Raw genomic sequence first — 13,394 nt, forward strand, 5'->3', positions numbered from 1 at the left:
GGGACAGCAGAGACCTGGACCTGGGTCAGTCTGGGGGCCCTGCTCACACCACCCAGGCAAGCATGATTGCCACGCCAAGCACGGAGCCACTGCATGTGCCAGGGCCTTGTTATTTGTCTACTCACTGCTGGTGTAAACAGAAAGGGGCAACAGATTCAAGAGTATTCAGTAGTGCAACACTTGAGGAGCCTGACAGAGCCAGACGCTTGGTGCCCCTCTCAAGAGCTCCAGCAAATAGGGACCGTGACATGGGGAAGAAAAGGTCAGTAGGCCACTGCCTTTCATTGCTAACTGGTGTGGAACTCAGGTTCGCGGTACTTACTGGCTGCACCTTCACACCCTGATGAGACCACCGAGCCCAACACCTCTTAACGAAGCACAGAAGGTCTACACTCCTCTTGGGAGAAGTTCTGAAGCCCAACTCAGGGCTCTTCCCTCAAACTTGGGGTACCCCCCAACCGCCCGCTTCTCTGCCCAGGATGCGACAGGCTGGGGTGGGCCCGTGGGCTGCAGACAAGCACAGCTTTTATTTCATTATGCGTCTCCCTGTCCCCGAAAGGGAATTGAAAGGCAGGGCTCAGAGAGTCGATTTTAAAAAAACAAAATAAAAACCTCCCCAGTGTCGTGACCTCTGCCCTATAAACTTCAGGATTTGGATGGCCGAAGGTGGAGGCGGTAGGTGGGGCAGGAATCCTAAACTAGTCAAGACCTAGATCTGTACGCAGAGGGCAGGGTAGAGCCCGGAAGTAGAGCTGGCCTCAGGAAATCCCAAAGGTGAGCATCTGAATGTACGTCCCCCATCCTTGCCAATAGAATACAAATTAGAGATAACTGTTCACATTACAGTCACAATGGGAACTTTTAAACAGCTAGTTTTCTGAGTACATTCAAGACATAATTGAGGTTTTAAAAAATGGATTCAGCTGCAACAGCTCAGGGAATACTGTCAGTTGCAGGTCTGAGTTCTAACCGCAACTCTTGCACCAACTAGCCCTGCGACCTGAGACAAGTCATTTCACCTCTCTGGGCCTCCCTCTCCCCATCTGAGAGCTCTGAAGATGCAGGATGGGACTTAGAGCCAGAAAACTGGGATTTTAGTCCTGGCTCTACCACTAGAAAGCGGTGTGACCTTGGTCATCACTTAACCTCTTGGGGATGTAAAAATAAAGGAACTGAATATATTGGGCTCTGAAGACCCTCCAGATGCAACTGGCTTTACTTTCTCCCCAGGGTACCCGTATCAACGCTGAATTCCTCCCCCGCCCCAAACCCACCAGAATAAAAGTGATGCAGTCAGAAACCTACTTTGTGACCACAGGTCATATTCAACAGCTGCTGCTCTGAGACAAGATGAAGAGTTAAGAGAGTCTCAAGGTACAAATGCAACGCACAGCTAAAATCTGAGTCACAAACAAACGAACTGTCAAAACCCCACTCCCTGAGAAAAGACATTTTCCTATGTTATATACCGTGAGAGCAAAGCCCAAGGCCATCCATAATAATCGGCTAACGTTCCGAAAATCCCCAGCTCTGTGGCTTGCTGCATCACTTACAATCAGAATCAACTTAGGACGTTGATTTGAAAAGAAGCTGAGTGCTATTTCCATTTTGGAAGAGGAAGAAAGATCGACCCCTTCTGTTTGCAGCTCTACAAGGAACCTTCTGGCAGAACATCAAACGTGGCACCCTGCTCCACAGGCAGGTGTCGACAGCAGCAGAGGGGCCCCCCCACACAGGTCACATGGAACTCTAATCGCTGTTGCTCCACAGACCCCGACAGGGTTCGACAAGAAGCGCTTTCCTGCCCGGGACGAATAGCAGAGGCTCAAACCTTTCTTCGTGGGAGGCAACGTGGTTTGGAGGAGAAGAAAGGTTTGGATTCAGGTGACCCCACTTCTACTTAATAGTTTTGTGACTCTGGGCAAGTTACTCTTCCTCTCAGCCTCAATTTTCTCATGTGTAAAATGGGACCGACAATACCCAATACTACAGGGCTGTTTTTATGGATTAAGCGAGATAACGTACTTAAAATACCCTGCACACAGTAGATGATCAAGGAATGCGGGAGCGCAGAGAGTACTGGCGTGGCCCTCTGAGGATGGAGAAAGGGTCTGGGAGAAGTGCCCCTTGAGCTGGAGTCAGCCAAACTGCCCTTAGAGTCCCGAGGTATCTGCTGCCTGGTGGGCTAAGGAGCATCTGTGGTCCCCTGCCACTCCTCTCCATCGGGGGGAGAAGTCGTAGGGGGGCTGACAGTGGTCATGAACTCTCTCTCCGGGAGAAAACTCAGAGAATCCAACCCTTCCAAATAAGCTCAGAGCATTCCCAAACACTTGTGGTTACCCTGACTTATACCCCCTCTCAGAATTTGGAATTTGGAACATTCTGCAGAGGACGCCAATGGCATGAGCCCAAATGTTCAGCATCAGAGGCCCCCTCACCGTAACGGGAACAAATCAGGCAAGTGGGGACTAAATGTGATGACCCTAAAATGGAGCCTCCATTACTCTGGGTCCTTGAAACACATTAAACAAGGCAGAGAGGGCTGGGTTACTCCAGAGACTTCATCTGAGCTAAAACCCAGCTGACGGTACCCAGTCCCCTGAGGGGACTGTTAGGGGTGCTGGGCTGGGACAAAGTCCTTCCACAGAATGTTGAAAGCTTCAGGTTTCAGCTTTATATTGTGACTCCTAATCAAGTCTTTGCAAGTGATAGGACTGGGGCCCAAGGAGCACTAAAGAACCCATTTACTGTAGATTTTACCCTAAGAAAATGAACAATGTCTTTTCTTCCACTTGTTCCTGCATCTACCTACTACATGCATTTCAGTAGACAGAATTTAAGAACACTTACTAAAATATTTTTCATGCTTCTTTTTAAGAATGTATATTCTTTCCATATACCCCAGCCTCAAAAGAGAATTTCTGTTTTAGACACTAAATATTTATCATGGACCTCAGTGATCTTTGGGGGGAAAGTAGTCCCAAGTATTTTAAGTACAGAAAGAAAACTGAAACCCCAGGAACAGCCCTACTTAGATTATAAATGACTTAGAAAAATGAGACTCATAGAGTCACTAGTTTCCTTTCTCTACATCCTTGATCACAGCCTTTCGGGGCCAACTAGAAAAAGAAAATATTCTTTCCACTCAGTTTCCACAAAAGCTATTTATCCAGAGGGGAATTTAGGAGAATCTGAACCAAAACAGTCCATGGCATGGCCCTCTGCTCAAATTCTTACTGGGAGACTTCCATTCTACCAAATCTCTAGTTTTGAACTGGTAGCTAGGAAAGCTGGCAGGCTGATTCTGTGAACGGAGCAGGGACCAATCGTACGATGGAGAGTTTTAGCTCACTAACCTTCCCACATTGTGGTAAGGGACCAGGAAGCAGGGTAATTCTTTCTAGGGAGGCGATCCCTACCCCTCCATGCTAGAAAATACCACATTCCCGTGGTGTTTGGACACGGCCACGCAGTACCCACGGGCAGCCTGGGATTCAGTGTATTGGCCCTGGGAGGAGGAAGGAGGAAGCAACTGATCGCACGGTTCATTTGGGGACTTTGCCCACTCAGAGCCTGGGGTTCACCCTCAGCCCCTTAAATTCCCTTCCAGCTCCAGTGCAGGGCCATCTGAAAAGACGTCTAAATGTCACTTGTGTGCCAAAGACAACGGCTGGGTTTCTGTGACTGTGAACAAACGCTGTGTACGTTTACAAGTAACAGTCTCCACAGCCAAGCTCGACAAATGTCCTATGTGGGATGAAGGATTAAGAAAAGATAACAAAAGGATAATTCCCCATTTTCAAAATGTATTTGACTTGGGCTTTCTTTCAAGACTAGGTCTGAATTTTTAAGAGCGATTTTAGTGACAATGGTGGTAGTGAGCATTTATAAATCCGTGTGTGTGTGTGTGTGTGTGTGTGTGTGTGTGTGTGTGTGTGTGTGTGTGTGTGTGTGTGTCTGGTTGTTCCCTTCTGGCACTGCCTGCTCCAAGCCTGCAGTTTGCCATCTCCAGTAAAAGCCCTCCCTGTAAGCAGAGGATGACAAGACAAGGGAGACAGGAGACCGAGAGGAAGATGATGTTTTTTCCTACATTAGCCTTCTTCAGCCTATGGGAACTATACACCTCAGAGGGTTCTCAAACCCCATTTAGATACGCCGAAAATTATGTTGCTTGCTGTCCTTTTGTTTAATACCTATTCACAATTTTTCTTTTTTTGATGCGTGAAAGCGAAGGTCCAAGCTAAGGAAAAGAGCCTTGACTATTTTTTTTTTCTTTTAAAGGGGAGAGGATTATATCTGAGTGGACCTGAAGGCTTCCCTTTTAAAATCTACAAAGCTGGGGAGTCTCCTAAGAGCCCTTCCCCAGCTCGCTAGGAGAGATGGGTCCAGGGCTCACTTGCCCTCCTGCTGGGAAGTGCCACTGTGACCCTGGGGCGCAAGGCTGCCCCTGGTCCTGGAGGATAGCACAGGAGCCTGTGGTCAGACGCACACCTCCTTCCTGCTGTCTCCTCGGCCCCGTGAAAGGACAACCTCAACCCTCCAGTACCGAATCCCTCCTTCCAGGCCATTCCCCTCCACCGGAAATGGGCTTTTAATTGCTGGCAAATCCGAAGGGATATTTTCTTCTCTGCCTCATCTGTCTCAGTGCAGGCTGTGCCCCTGCTCTCTCCTTTTGGCTCAAGGGAACCCGATTCTCTGCTTGCTGTTCCTGGCCCTCCCTTACCCTACACCTCAGGCCAGGAAAAGGGCACTGAGCCAGTTAGGAAGACACTCCCTCCCTCGGGCTTCCTGGGAGGAAGACCAATCCATCCAGAAAGCTGTACACTTTGCTACCAAGTAGTTTTTCCTTCAGACACTCGAAGTGGCTTCCTGGAATCTGAACTTTCTCTTTAGCCACTGGCGCCCCCCCCCACTCCCGCACACACACCTGCAGGCTTGCGTGGGGACGTGAAGATGTGCCGTCTCCCGCCAGCCGAGCTCGCCCCTGGAAACAGGGCTCAGAGCACGCAGGAGTATTTGGCTTGCCAAGGAGGGGGGGGGATGGATGAGGGGCGGAGGCCGGCAACCCCTCCCGGCTTCTCACAGTAAAGGGCAGCTGAAGCGGCCGACCGCCTCCGTCTCAGCCGACGCCACTAGGGACGACCTCAGGGACCGCGGGTCACCGTCCCAACAGTCTCGTTCGGGGCCCCTCACCGGGACAGGGGCTCAGCCTCCCAGATGCCATTTTCTCACCCTGCCTTTCCACTTCCCCACCCCTACACTCCTCGAGGCCACCTCTCCCCCAGCCTTTCCCCCTCTCTGGGCCCCAGGCGGGAGCCCTAGGTCGCGCTGGGTCCCCAATCTGGGCTAACAGTACAGGGACATCCGGCTCCGGCGCATGGCCTCGCTGATCAGGTAGGCGGGGCTCAGCTCGGGCTCCTCAGTCATCACCGCGATGTTCTGCCACTCGCCCGTCTGGCTGGACCGCTTGATGGTGTCCACCACGCACAGGGCGTACAGGCAGTCGTCGAAGGTGGCGGCCATGGTGAGCGGTCGCCCGTCCCATGTGCGCCGGTCGTCCTGGTCCTGGAAGGCCTGGCGCACGGCCTGCATCATCTTGATGGTGCCGCGCAGGTAGGGCGAGGGGATGTCGCTGAAGGCCTTCTCGGGCAGCAGGGAGTTGCTGACGGGCGTGGCGTCCTGCACCAGCAGCTCCTGCGCCGGGGCGCTGTTGCGCTGTCCGTACAGGTCGGTGCCCACCGCCAGCAGGCGCCCGGCTGAGCCCACCACGGTCACGTCCTGCTTGAACTCGCCGGGCACGTTGAAGTTGAGGGTGACGGTGCAGCACACGCCGCCCTCCAGCACCATCTGGAAGGTGCAGAAGTCGTCGCTGGTGATCTGGCGGATGCCCTTGATGTGGTCGGTCTGCTTCACGAAGGTCTTGAGCAGCCCGTGGACCTTGACAGCCTTCTGGCCGGTGAGGAAGGTGAGCAGGTCGATGATGTAGGTGCCCACCGAGTGCAGGCCACCGCCGCCCATCAGGTCGTCGCAGCTCCAGTTGTACTTCTTGCCCAGCAGGCTACCGCCGTGCACCTGCACCTCGCACACCAGCAGCTCGCCCACGTAGCCCTCCTCGATGAGCTGCTTCATGCGCACGAAGGCCGGCAGGAAGCGCAGCACGTTGCCCATGATGCTCATGAGCTTGGGGTAGTAGTGGGCGGCCGACATCATGCGGAAGGCGTCCAGCGGCGTGGCCGTGCGGTCGCAGATGACGTTCTTGCCGATGCCTGCGGGCGGGAGGACAAACAGCACGTCAGGGCGCTGGCGCCGAGCGAGCGACAGGGGGCGCTGTGGCCCCCAAATCGTAATTTATGGACCGGGAACCAGACCCGACCGGTTACCCTTACTACACTTTTAAAACATCTTATAACACCTTTTACTTATACAAAAATAACATATTCTATACATTTCAGTGTTAATTTAAATATTTATGTCGAATTACTTCAGTATTAAACCATGACATTGATTTAAATATTAAGATTTATTTTCATACATTTAAAGTCTATATTTTAGCAATTTTAAAAATGTTCGCCAATATAATATCAAATGCTTCATTTAATATTTTATTTATATGAATCTATAACATTTTATATACAAATATATTTTACTTGTAAAGTTAAAATATTTAAATACAAAATGTAAGTTCTATTAAGGTGTACAATATCACGTTCTACATATATTTTATTGAAAGTTATCTTACATGTGAAACGTTTTATATGTTTTATTTGCAAAATAAAATTTTTATTAAAAATATCACATGTAGAGAACAGTGTCTTTATCTGGACAGAACCTGAATGCGTAAGCTGAAATCACGGCAACGTGAGTCTGATTAAGGATGAGGAAGAATTTCTTAACCATATACTTCAAAAGTCTAAGCTTTTGGCTGTCTCTCCCACAACCAGCAAGCTTGTTTACTGCAAGCTTGTTTATTGCTTGCAATAATCAAGCATAACCAAGGATTATGTTTTGAGTGTTTTCTTGCTTATTTTGCATTATGGATTAGAGCTGGCTGTGCTCACAGACGTGTTCGTTTAATGTTTTCCTGTTCCTTACGGGAAGAGCGGATAGTCCTTATATCTGAGGGATGGGCAGTGACTCAACCCTCATCTGTCTCACAGCCTGGGAGGGTGGGGACGTTGGTGCCTTTGGCAATGGAGCTGAGGCCAAATAAGAATTAAGCTTATGTGATGACTCTACCGAGTGCCTAAGTTATAGGTAGGCGGAAACCCTTTAGGAAACTAAGTGGTTCTGGGTCAGGAGAAAACAAAAGATCCAAGGATAGGAGAGTGACAGGGAATAAGAAAAGGATTTATTCCAAGATAAAGCTAAGAGGGAAGAAAGACAACTCAGCTGAACCTGGAGAAACAGCCAGCTGGAACTCAAAAAAATAATCATTTTTTAAAAAGTATACCGATTTGTTAGCAAGCCAGATTGAAGGATGCCAGATTGGGAAGCTTCGGAGTCAAGCCACATGCCTGCCTATGAGTTCTCTGCTGTCCGGTCATGTTCTGCACGTAGACCCTCCTATGGAGAGCTGAACACTCCAGCCACAGACAAGGGACATGCCACAAGGGAGATGGGGTGACGAGACTCGCACCCATCCCAGTTGTCCTGACCACAGGCACCTGACTTGACAAAATCCATGAACACCATGGAAGCCCTACAACTGTGGGCGTCTGTCCAGCGGAGATCCCTGGGCAAGGCCACAGGCATGTGGTGCTCTCATTTTCCCATTGGAAGAGCTCACCGGGCAATAGAAGTGGCCAGAACAGACTGGAGAAAATAAATACAGTCGATGGCTGTCAGTTTCCAGGTGCACGTCGAATTCCAGCCCCGAGTGAAAGGCCTGGAGCCACGCAACAACCCCATCTCCTGGCCTCCTCCACACTGGCAGAGCTGGGCTGGCTTTCCTGACGACCCTGAATGAACAGTAAGAAGCTTCTTTACCTCTGAGTAACCAGGTGAGGACTGGGGCTCTGGAAGAGGGGTGAGGAAACACTGGTTTGTGTTACCAAAAGTGCCGCGCACCTGTGTGACATCATGTTCTGATAATATGGTCCTATCGGCATTAGGCTCATGTAACACGGGATAATGCCGGCAGGAGCAGATTTCTCTGTAAACAGATGGGTAGGTCACTACAGGTCCAGGTGACAAATGTTGCCAAAATCTGCCTCACACCTGTTGGGTATAGGCTGTGGCCTCTCCTACCCTATTCTCGGGGTCCACAAAGCCAAGACCCCTGATGGCCATCTTCTGAGTACACGCTATTGTCATATTAATGACACATGAGAAAACAACAAGTTTATCTTGTTTTTTCTATTCTAAGAACTATCAGATAAAACAGTAAAAGAAAAAATAAATTGAGAAAAATAATTCACTCCCCTCCACATACCCAAAGCAATCATCGCATGGGTAATTCTTTGAAGCTCTGTAGATGAAAAGATACTGGTGAAAGCTATAGACTCCCTTTCCAGAAGAATGCAGGCCTGCCTCCCCCAAGATTCTGAGATACAGGCATCTCTTCCTTTGGGCTATTTAAGTATGTTGTGGTCCCACACTAGACAGCAGCTTCCTCAAGGATCAAGCCTGGGCCTTCTGCTTTCTTAAGTCTCCTCTATGCCCACGGCACCTAGAGGCATGCGATGTGTGTGCAGGAAGCCAGAGGTCGTGCTGCCTGACACCACCGCTCTGGCCACAGTCCTCTGCACCGTCCACACTTTACAGATGGGTCTTGGCAACGTCTTAACACACAACATCTTCAAAAGTCAAAAGAGACTTCTAGGAATCTAGCATAAAGGAATCCTCTAAAATGTAAGCACAGCTTCTCGCCCAAAGATGCCGTCACTGCGTGATTAAAGCAAAAAGCTAAGAACAATGCAAATGCCCAACAGAAGAACGGGTAAGTAGGCTGTAATACGTCCATATAATGGTGCATTGTACGGCCATTGAAAATGATGTTTATAAAGAGTTTTTAATGGCAAGCAAGATGATTATGAGGTCATGTTAAGTGAACAGGGCTCTATTCATAGACATGCTATGATCTCAACTCTCTCTTAAAAGGACAAAAGAAAAAAACCTGGAAGGGAATACCTCAAACTGTTTACAGTGGTTAATTGATTAGTAGAATTAAGACTAATTTTTATTTTCTTCACTACCTTTTTCCATATTTCATGAGTTTTAACTTTTACGGTCAGAAAAACATTTGTTTTTCTTTTTTAGGTCCAAAGGAGACACAAAGACTTAACATGATGGCAGAAGGCCCTCCGAAGCCACGGAAGGGCAGGCAGGTTCCGGAGCTCATGGACCTGCCCCAGTTCCTGTGCCCAGGGAGCTGATGAAAGCCCCTCTGACCCTAAACATGTGATGCTTCCAAGGCTCAGGTCTTCCTGTTCCAGTTCCGCAGGACTTCTTCATGATTCTGGCAAAAGCTATGGACTCTCTTCAGAAGGTCAATTCACACGTACACGTAAGACTTTACCCACATCCCCAGCTTGTGCAGGGCCCCCTGGGGCTCTGAAGAACAGGCAGCTCCGCTGTAAGTTGTAAGATAACTCCTAGAAGCCCAGGTAACGTATTGTGCAAAATGAGATAATGCTTCCAGCTTCAAAGGAACCCAAAACGCAGAGCTAGCAGACTGCTCACAGATTTATAAAGCAGAGTTTGTTTTCTCTGTTTTACACACTCTTCCCTCAACGCTACCTCTTGGTAGGGCTTCTGCAAAGCGCTCTCTGGGACCATCCCCCAACCACCAAGATCCTTAGGTTCTCTTGGCCCGCTTTTCCCCACCAAAATCTGCCCTTCCAAAATGCCCAGAACCTGAAACTCCAACGTTCTTAGCAGTTTAACAAGAACCAAGGGCTTAGGCTAAAGAATACCATTCTAATTGTGGCCTTTCAGTCATTGGATACTGGGGTGTGTGTGTGTGTGTGTGTGTGTGTGTGTGTGTGTGTGTGTGTGTGTGTGTGTGTGCACATCAGCGTGGTACAGAGCATTCCCCTCACCCCTAAAATCACATGCCATATAAAGGGAGCTTGTGTTGTCTGCGCAGAGGGGTGACACAGCCCACAATCCGGGTGTGTCAGATGCCACCGAATATATGTGGGGATTCTTCCCGAAGAAAGCAGACAGATCCCTGCCTTCCAAAGTGCCCCTGTCGGCCTGGGCTTTGGGTCTGGTTCTCCAGAAATATCATAGGTCTTTGGTGTCTTCACAATTCTCATATGCCTTAGCACCATGCCTTTCTTGCCACCTCCAGAGAAAGTGCTGGAATGGGCTCTTCAGAGAAAAGCCCTCTCCATTTTGTGCTGGAAAGGAAATAATAAGTAGGGGCATCCTCCCCAAGCCCATGGCTCTGACATTCCTTTGCTCTGAAGGTAAGTCGATTCTCCCAAGGAGACAGGAACCGAAGAGCTCAGGGAGAGGCAGAGCCCGCCCTCAAAGCAGCCATGGCTGACCCCTAACAGGAAAATTACCACCCTGGTCTCTGCTCTGCAAACCCTAAGAGGACAGACAGCCTATGCCCTGTCACTCCTGGGTGTACAACTTTGCCAAAAGTACAGCAGTGCCATCTGCACTGCCCTGCATCCACACACCTCTCAGGCAGACAGACAGACAGACAGACAGACACACACACACACACACACACACACACACACACTCCCTTTAGGTTGGGGGTTCATATTGTCTTGCGGCAAGATGTGTCTTCCTTCTAAGGCAAGAGATCCAAAACTTTAGCGAAAATCGTTGGGCAGAGAATCAAGCAAAGGGACTTGAAACATACGGACCTGATTTCACTCCAAATCCACAGGCAGTGCGAAATGGACCGGGGGAAAATCCCGAGTGCCCGAGGAAAAGCTGGAGGCTCTGCCAAACCCCAAACATCTCCCGAGCAGCTGGACAGTGTCAGCAAAGCCCACTGGCTCTCAGAGGGATGCAGAAGAACAGCGGGAGCTTTCTTGGTTCTCTGGGCTATGGCAGCCGGTGGTCACCCTGCTGCTCCCTCCGGGGACACCACTGCCCCACGCTCAGCTGGCTCCACCCAGGGGCCTGTGGCTGCACCAGAAATGGCTGTCTTGGGACCTTGCTGCATTTGTCAAGGGGGTACAACGTGACTCTGGTGGGTGGCAGAGGACGTGTGGAGACTGGTCTGCGTGTCCTGGGGAGTCTTCCTAACCCACCTCCATGCACACCGTCTGCCCGTTTGCGTGAGAACAAAGAACGTAAGTTGGGTCTCTGGGGAGCCTCTGGGCTGGAACGAACTTACTTTATCAAGACGAGAACCCCTTGTCAGCAAATAAAGTGAGAGCGCTCTGTCCGGAGGATGGTGGGGTTAATGCCTTCTCACCTATGTCACGGAGCTGAAGTGGGGGAGAAAATGAGATCATGGGAAATTTCTGGAAGGTGAAAGTGTCATGTGCAAGGCAGTATGCCTGTTCTTTGTCAGGAGTTTTTACATGAAATCATTTCAGAAGGAGTTTTACTGCCCTCCTGAGATTCCCTCGTAGGGAGATGGAGAATATGTTTCCTCCAGAGCCTGCTGAGCGTGTGCTCTCTATCTGAGTCCAAATATCCATGGCCCTCCGAGGACTCAGTGCCACAGGGAAGGAGTTTCCAACCAACAGACCCCAAAGTCGCTTTCAGGCAGCTGTGCCCCTCACGCCCTCCAAGCTCAGAGTCTCCAAGCTGTGGCTGAGAACCCACCCATCTCTCCTTCCAGAGACTGGAGCTTTTATGAGGGCTGATACTCCAACCCAGGGACCCCAGGAGCAGGGCAAGGGGCTTCCCACTGACACCTCCGGGGAAAGACGTATGCTCTCTGCTGTCCCAAAGAGCTGCTGTCCTCTCCCGCCCTTGATCAGGTAGGTGGTACCTGGAAATATGGATGCCACCCAGCCACCCAGAGTCATTCTTTAGCATAATCAGCCTGGAACTTCAAAGCATCCCTCCCTGCTAGCACAATTCCAATTACACACTCCCTCATCTAATCGACAGTGGCGATCTATGAGGCCGATGCTACTTTCCCACCAGTTCTTCCCGATCATTCCACTTGTGTTGACAGCCCCTTATCTTCTGAAAGCCAAAACGGATGCTGGTCCCGGAGGCTGGCTTGCGCTGTCCCGGCGGGTTGGCCGAGCCCCACAAGAAGTCCCACAAGATACAGCTTCCTAGTTCCCACCCCCACCCCATTCACCCAAGGCAGAGAGGGCTTTCCCTGCATTTCAAGCAGGGAACGCATTATCTTCCTTTATAGTCCATTCCTGCAACATTTCTGTGCTAGGCACTGGGACCCAATAAATGAGTAAGAAAGATGAGAAGGAGCCCACAGTTTAGTAAAGAAACCAGCCAGGAAATGAGTGATTATGGGATCTAATAGATACAGGATCTAATAGAAGGATAAACGATGAGAGCACAAAGGAGGGGCTGCCCAACTCACTTGGGCGTGGTAGGGAGCTCTGCTGAAGAGGTGACATTTGGGCAGGGTTCTGAAGCATGTGTAAGAGTTCACCTCTTCATTCAGAAGCTTTGGGTCCCATTTAGAAAATGGTCTAAAACAAGGGTGTTTTTTAAAAAATTCCTTTATTTGAAATGCAATTTGAATTTTAAAAGATTTGCACTGTTCAAAAAATAAAACAAGGGTGTTTAACCTGGGTCTGAGAAACCACTAAAATTGGACTATTTAAAAAAAACTGTGTGAAACCTGATGTTCATTTTCTGAGGAAGAAGATCATTAGAGTCTTAAACGTGTCTCTAATTCAAAGGAAATCAAGCAGAACTACAGTTGAGAGTGAAGAAAAACAGCATTTTAAAGGCCAAGACAGATCTCTGGTTTCAACAGAACTAAGTATCTGAACAGGGCTGTTTGTGATCGTTCCTTCTCTGCTCCCGTAGACATGGGACATGTGGTCAGTTTCACCCCCTCGCTGTAACACTCCACTCAGTCCAGCTCAGTCCCTTCCTTCCTTTCTTCCCATCCCACCCCTGTTATCTCCTTCCCCTGCTCCCTGCCCCCCTGGCCCCAACACACACACACACATGTGTTTTCTTTCAGCTGAGAAAAGCATCAGCAGAAATGACCTGTCTCAACCCTGCTCTCTGCCCTCTGGCCCTTCTTCCATGTAAGTTGGGAGAAGAGCCCCTTTGGAGAGATTAAATCCCTCATCTTCCATCCCCATGACAGTTCCTGACAACTTCGTGACTCACAGCCCTAATCTAATTGTGTTCACTATAATCCTGACATAATTTAAAATAGCAATCACCACCACTCACGGAGCAGCAACTCTGTACCAGAAGAGGCTGCATATTTTACATTCCCTTCCGTTTTTGTGCGTGCACACAACCCCACAAGGCAGGTACTA

At 49.6% G+C, this 13,394-nt stretch overlaps 1 protein-coding gene across 1 annotated transcript in view; it reads right to left on the minus strand.

Moving 5' to 3' along the window:
- Positions 1 to 5,312: 5,312 nt before the first annotated feature.
- Positions 5,313 to 13,394, minus strand: part of GFOD1 (Gfo/Idh/MocA-like oxidoreductase domain containing 1) — a 96,808-nt gene continuing 88,726 nt past the window's right edge. Inside the window, exon 2 of the mRNA XM_024764285.1 lies at positions 5,313 to 6,266. Coding sequence (XP_024620053.1) covers positions 5,347 to 6,266 — 920 coding nt within the window. The 3' untranslated portion in view covers positions 5,313 to 5,346. The remainder of the gene's footprint in view (positions 6,267 to 13,394) is intronic.

This window comes from Neophocaena asiaeorientalis, unplaced genomic scaffold (genome assembly GCF_003031525.2).
Source record: "Neophocaena asiaeorientalis asiaeorientalis breed wild unplaced genomic scaffold, Neophocaena_asiaeorientalis_V1.1 scaffold427, whole genome shotgun sequence".
NCBI classification, from domain to species: Eukaryota; Metazoa; Chordata; class Mammalia; order Artiodactyla; family Phocoenidae; genus Neophocaena; species Neophocaena asiaeorientalis.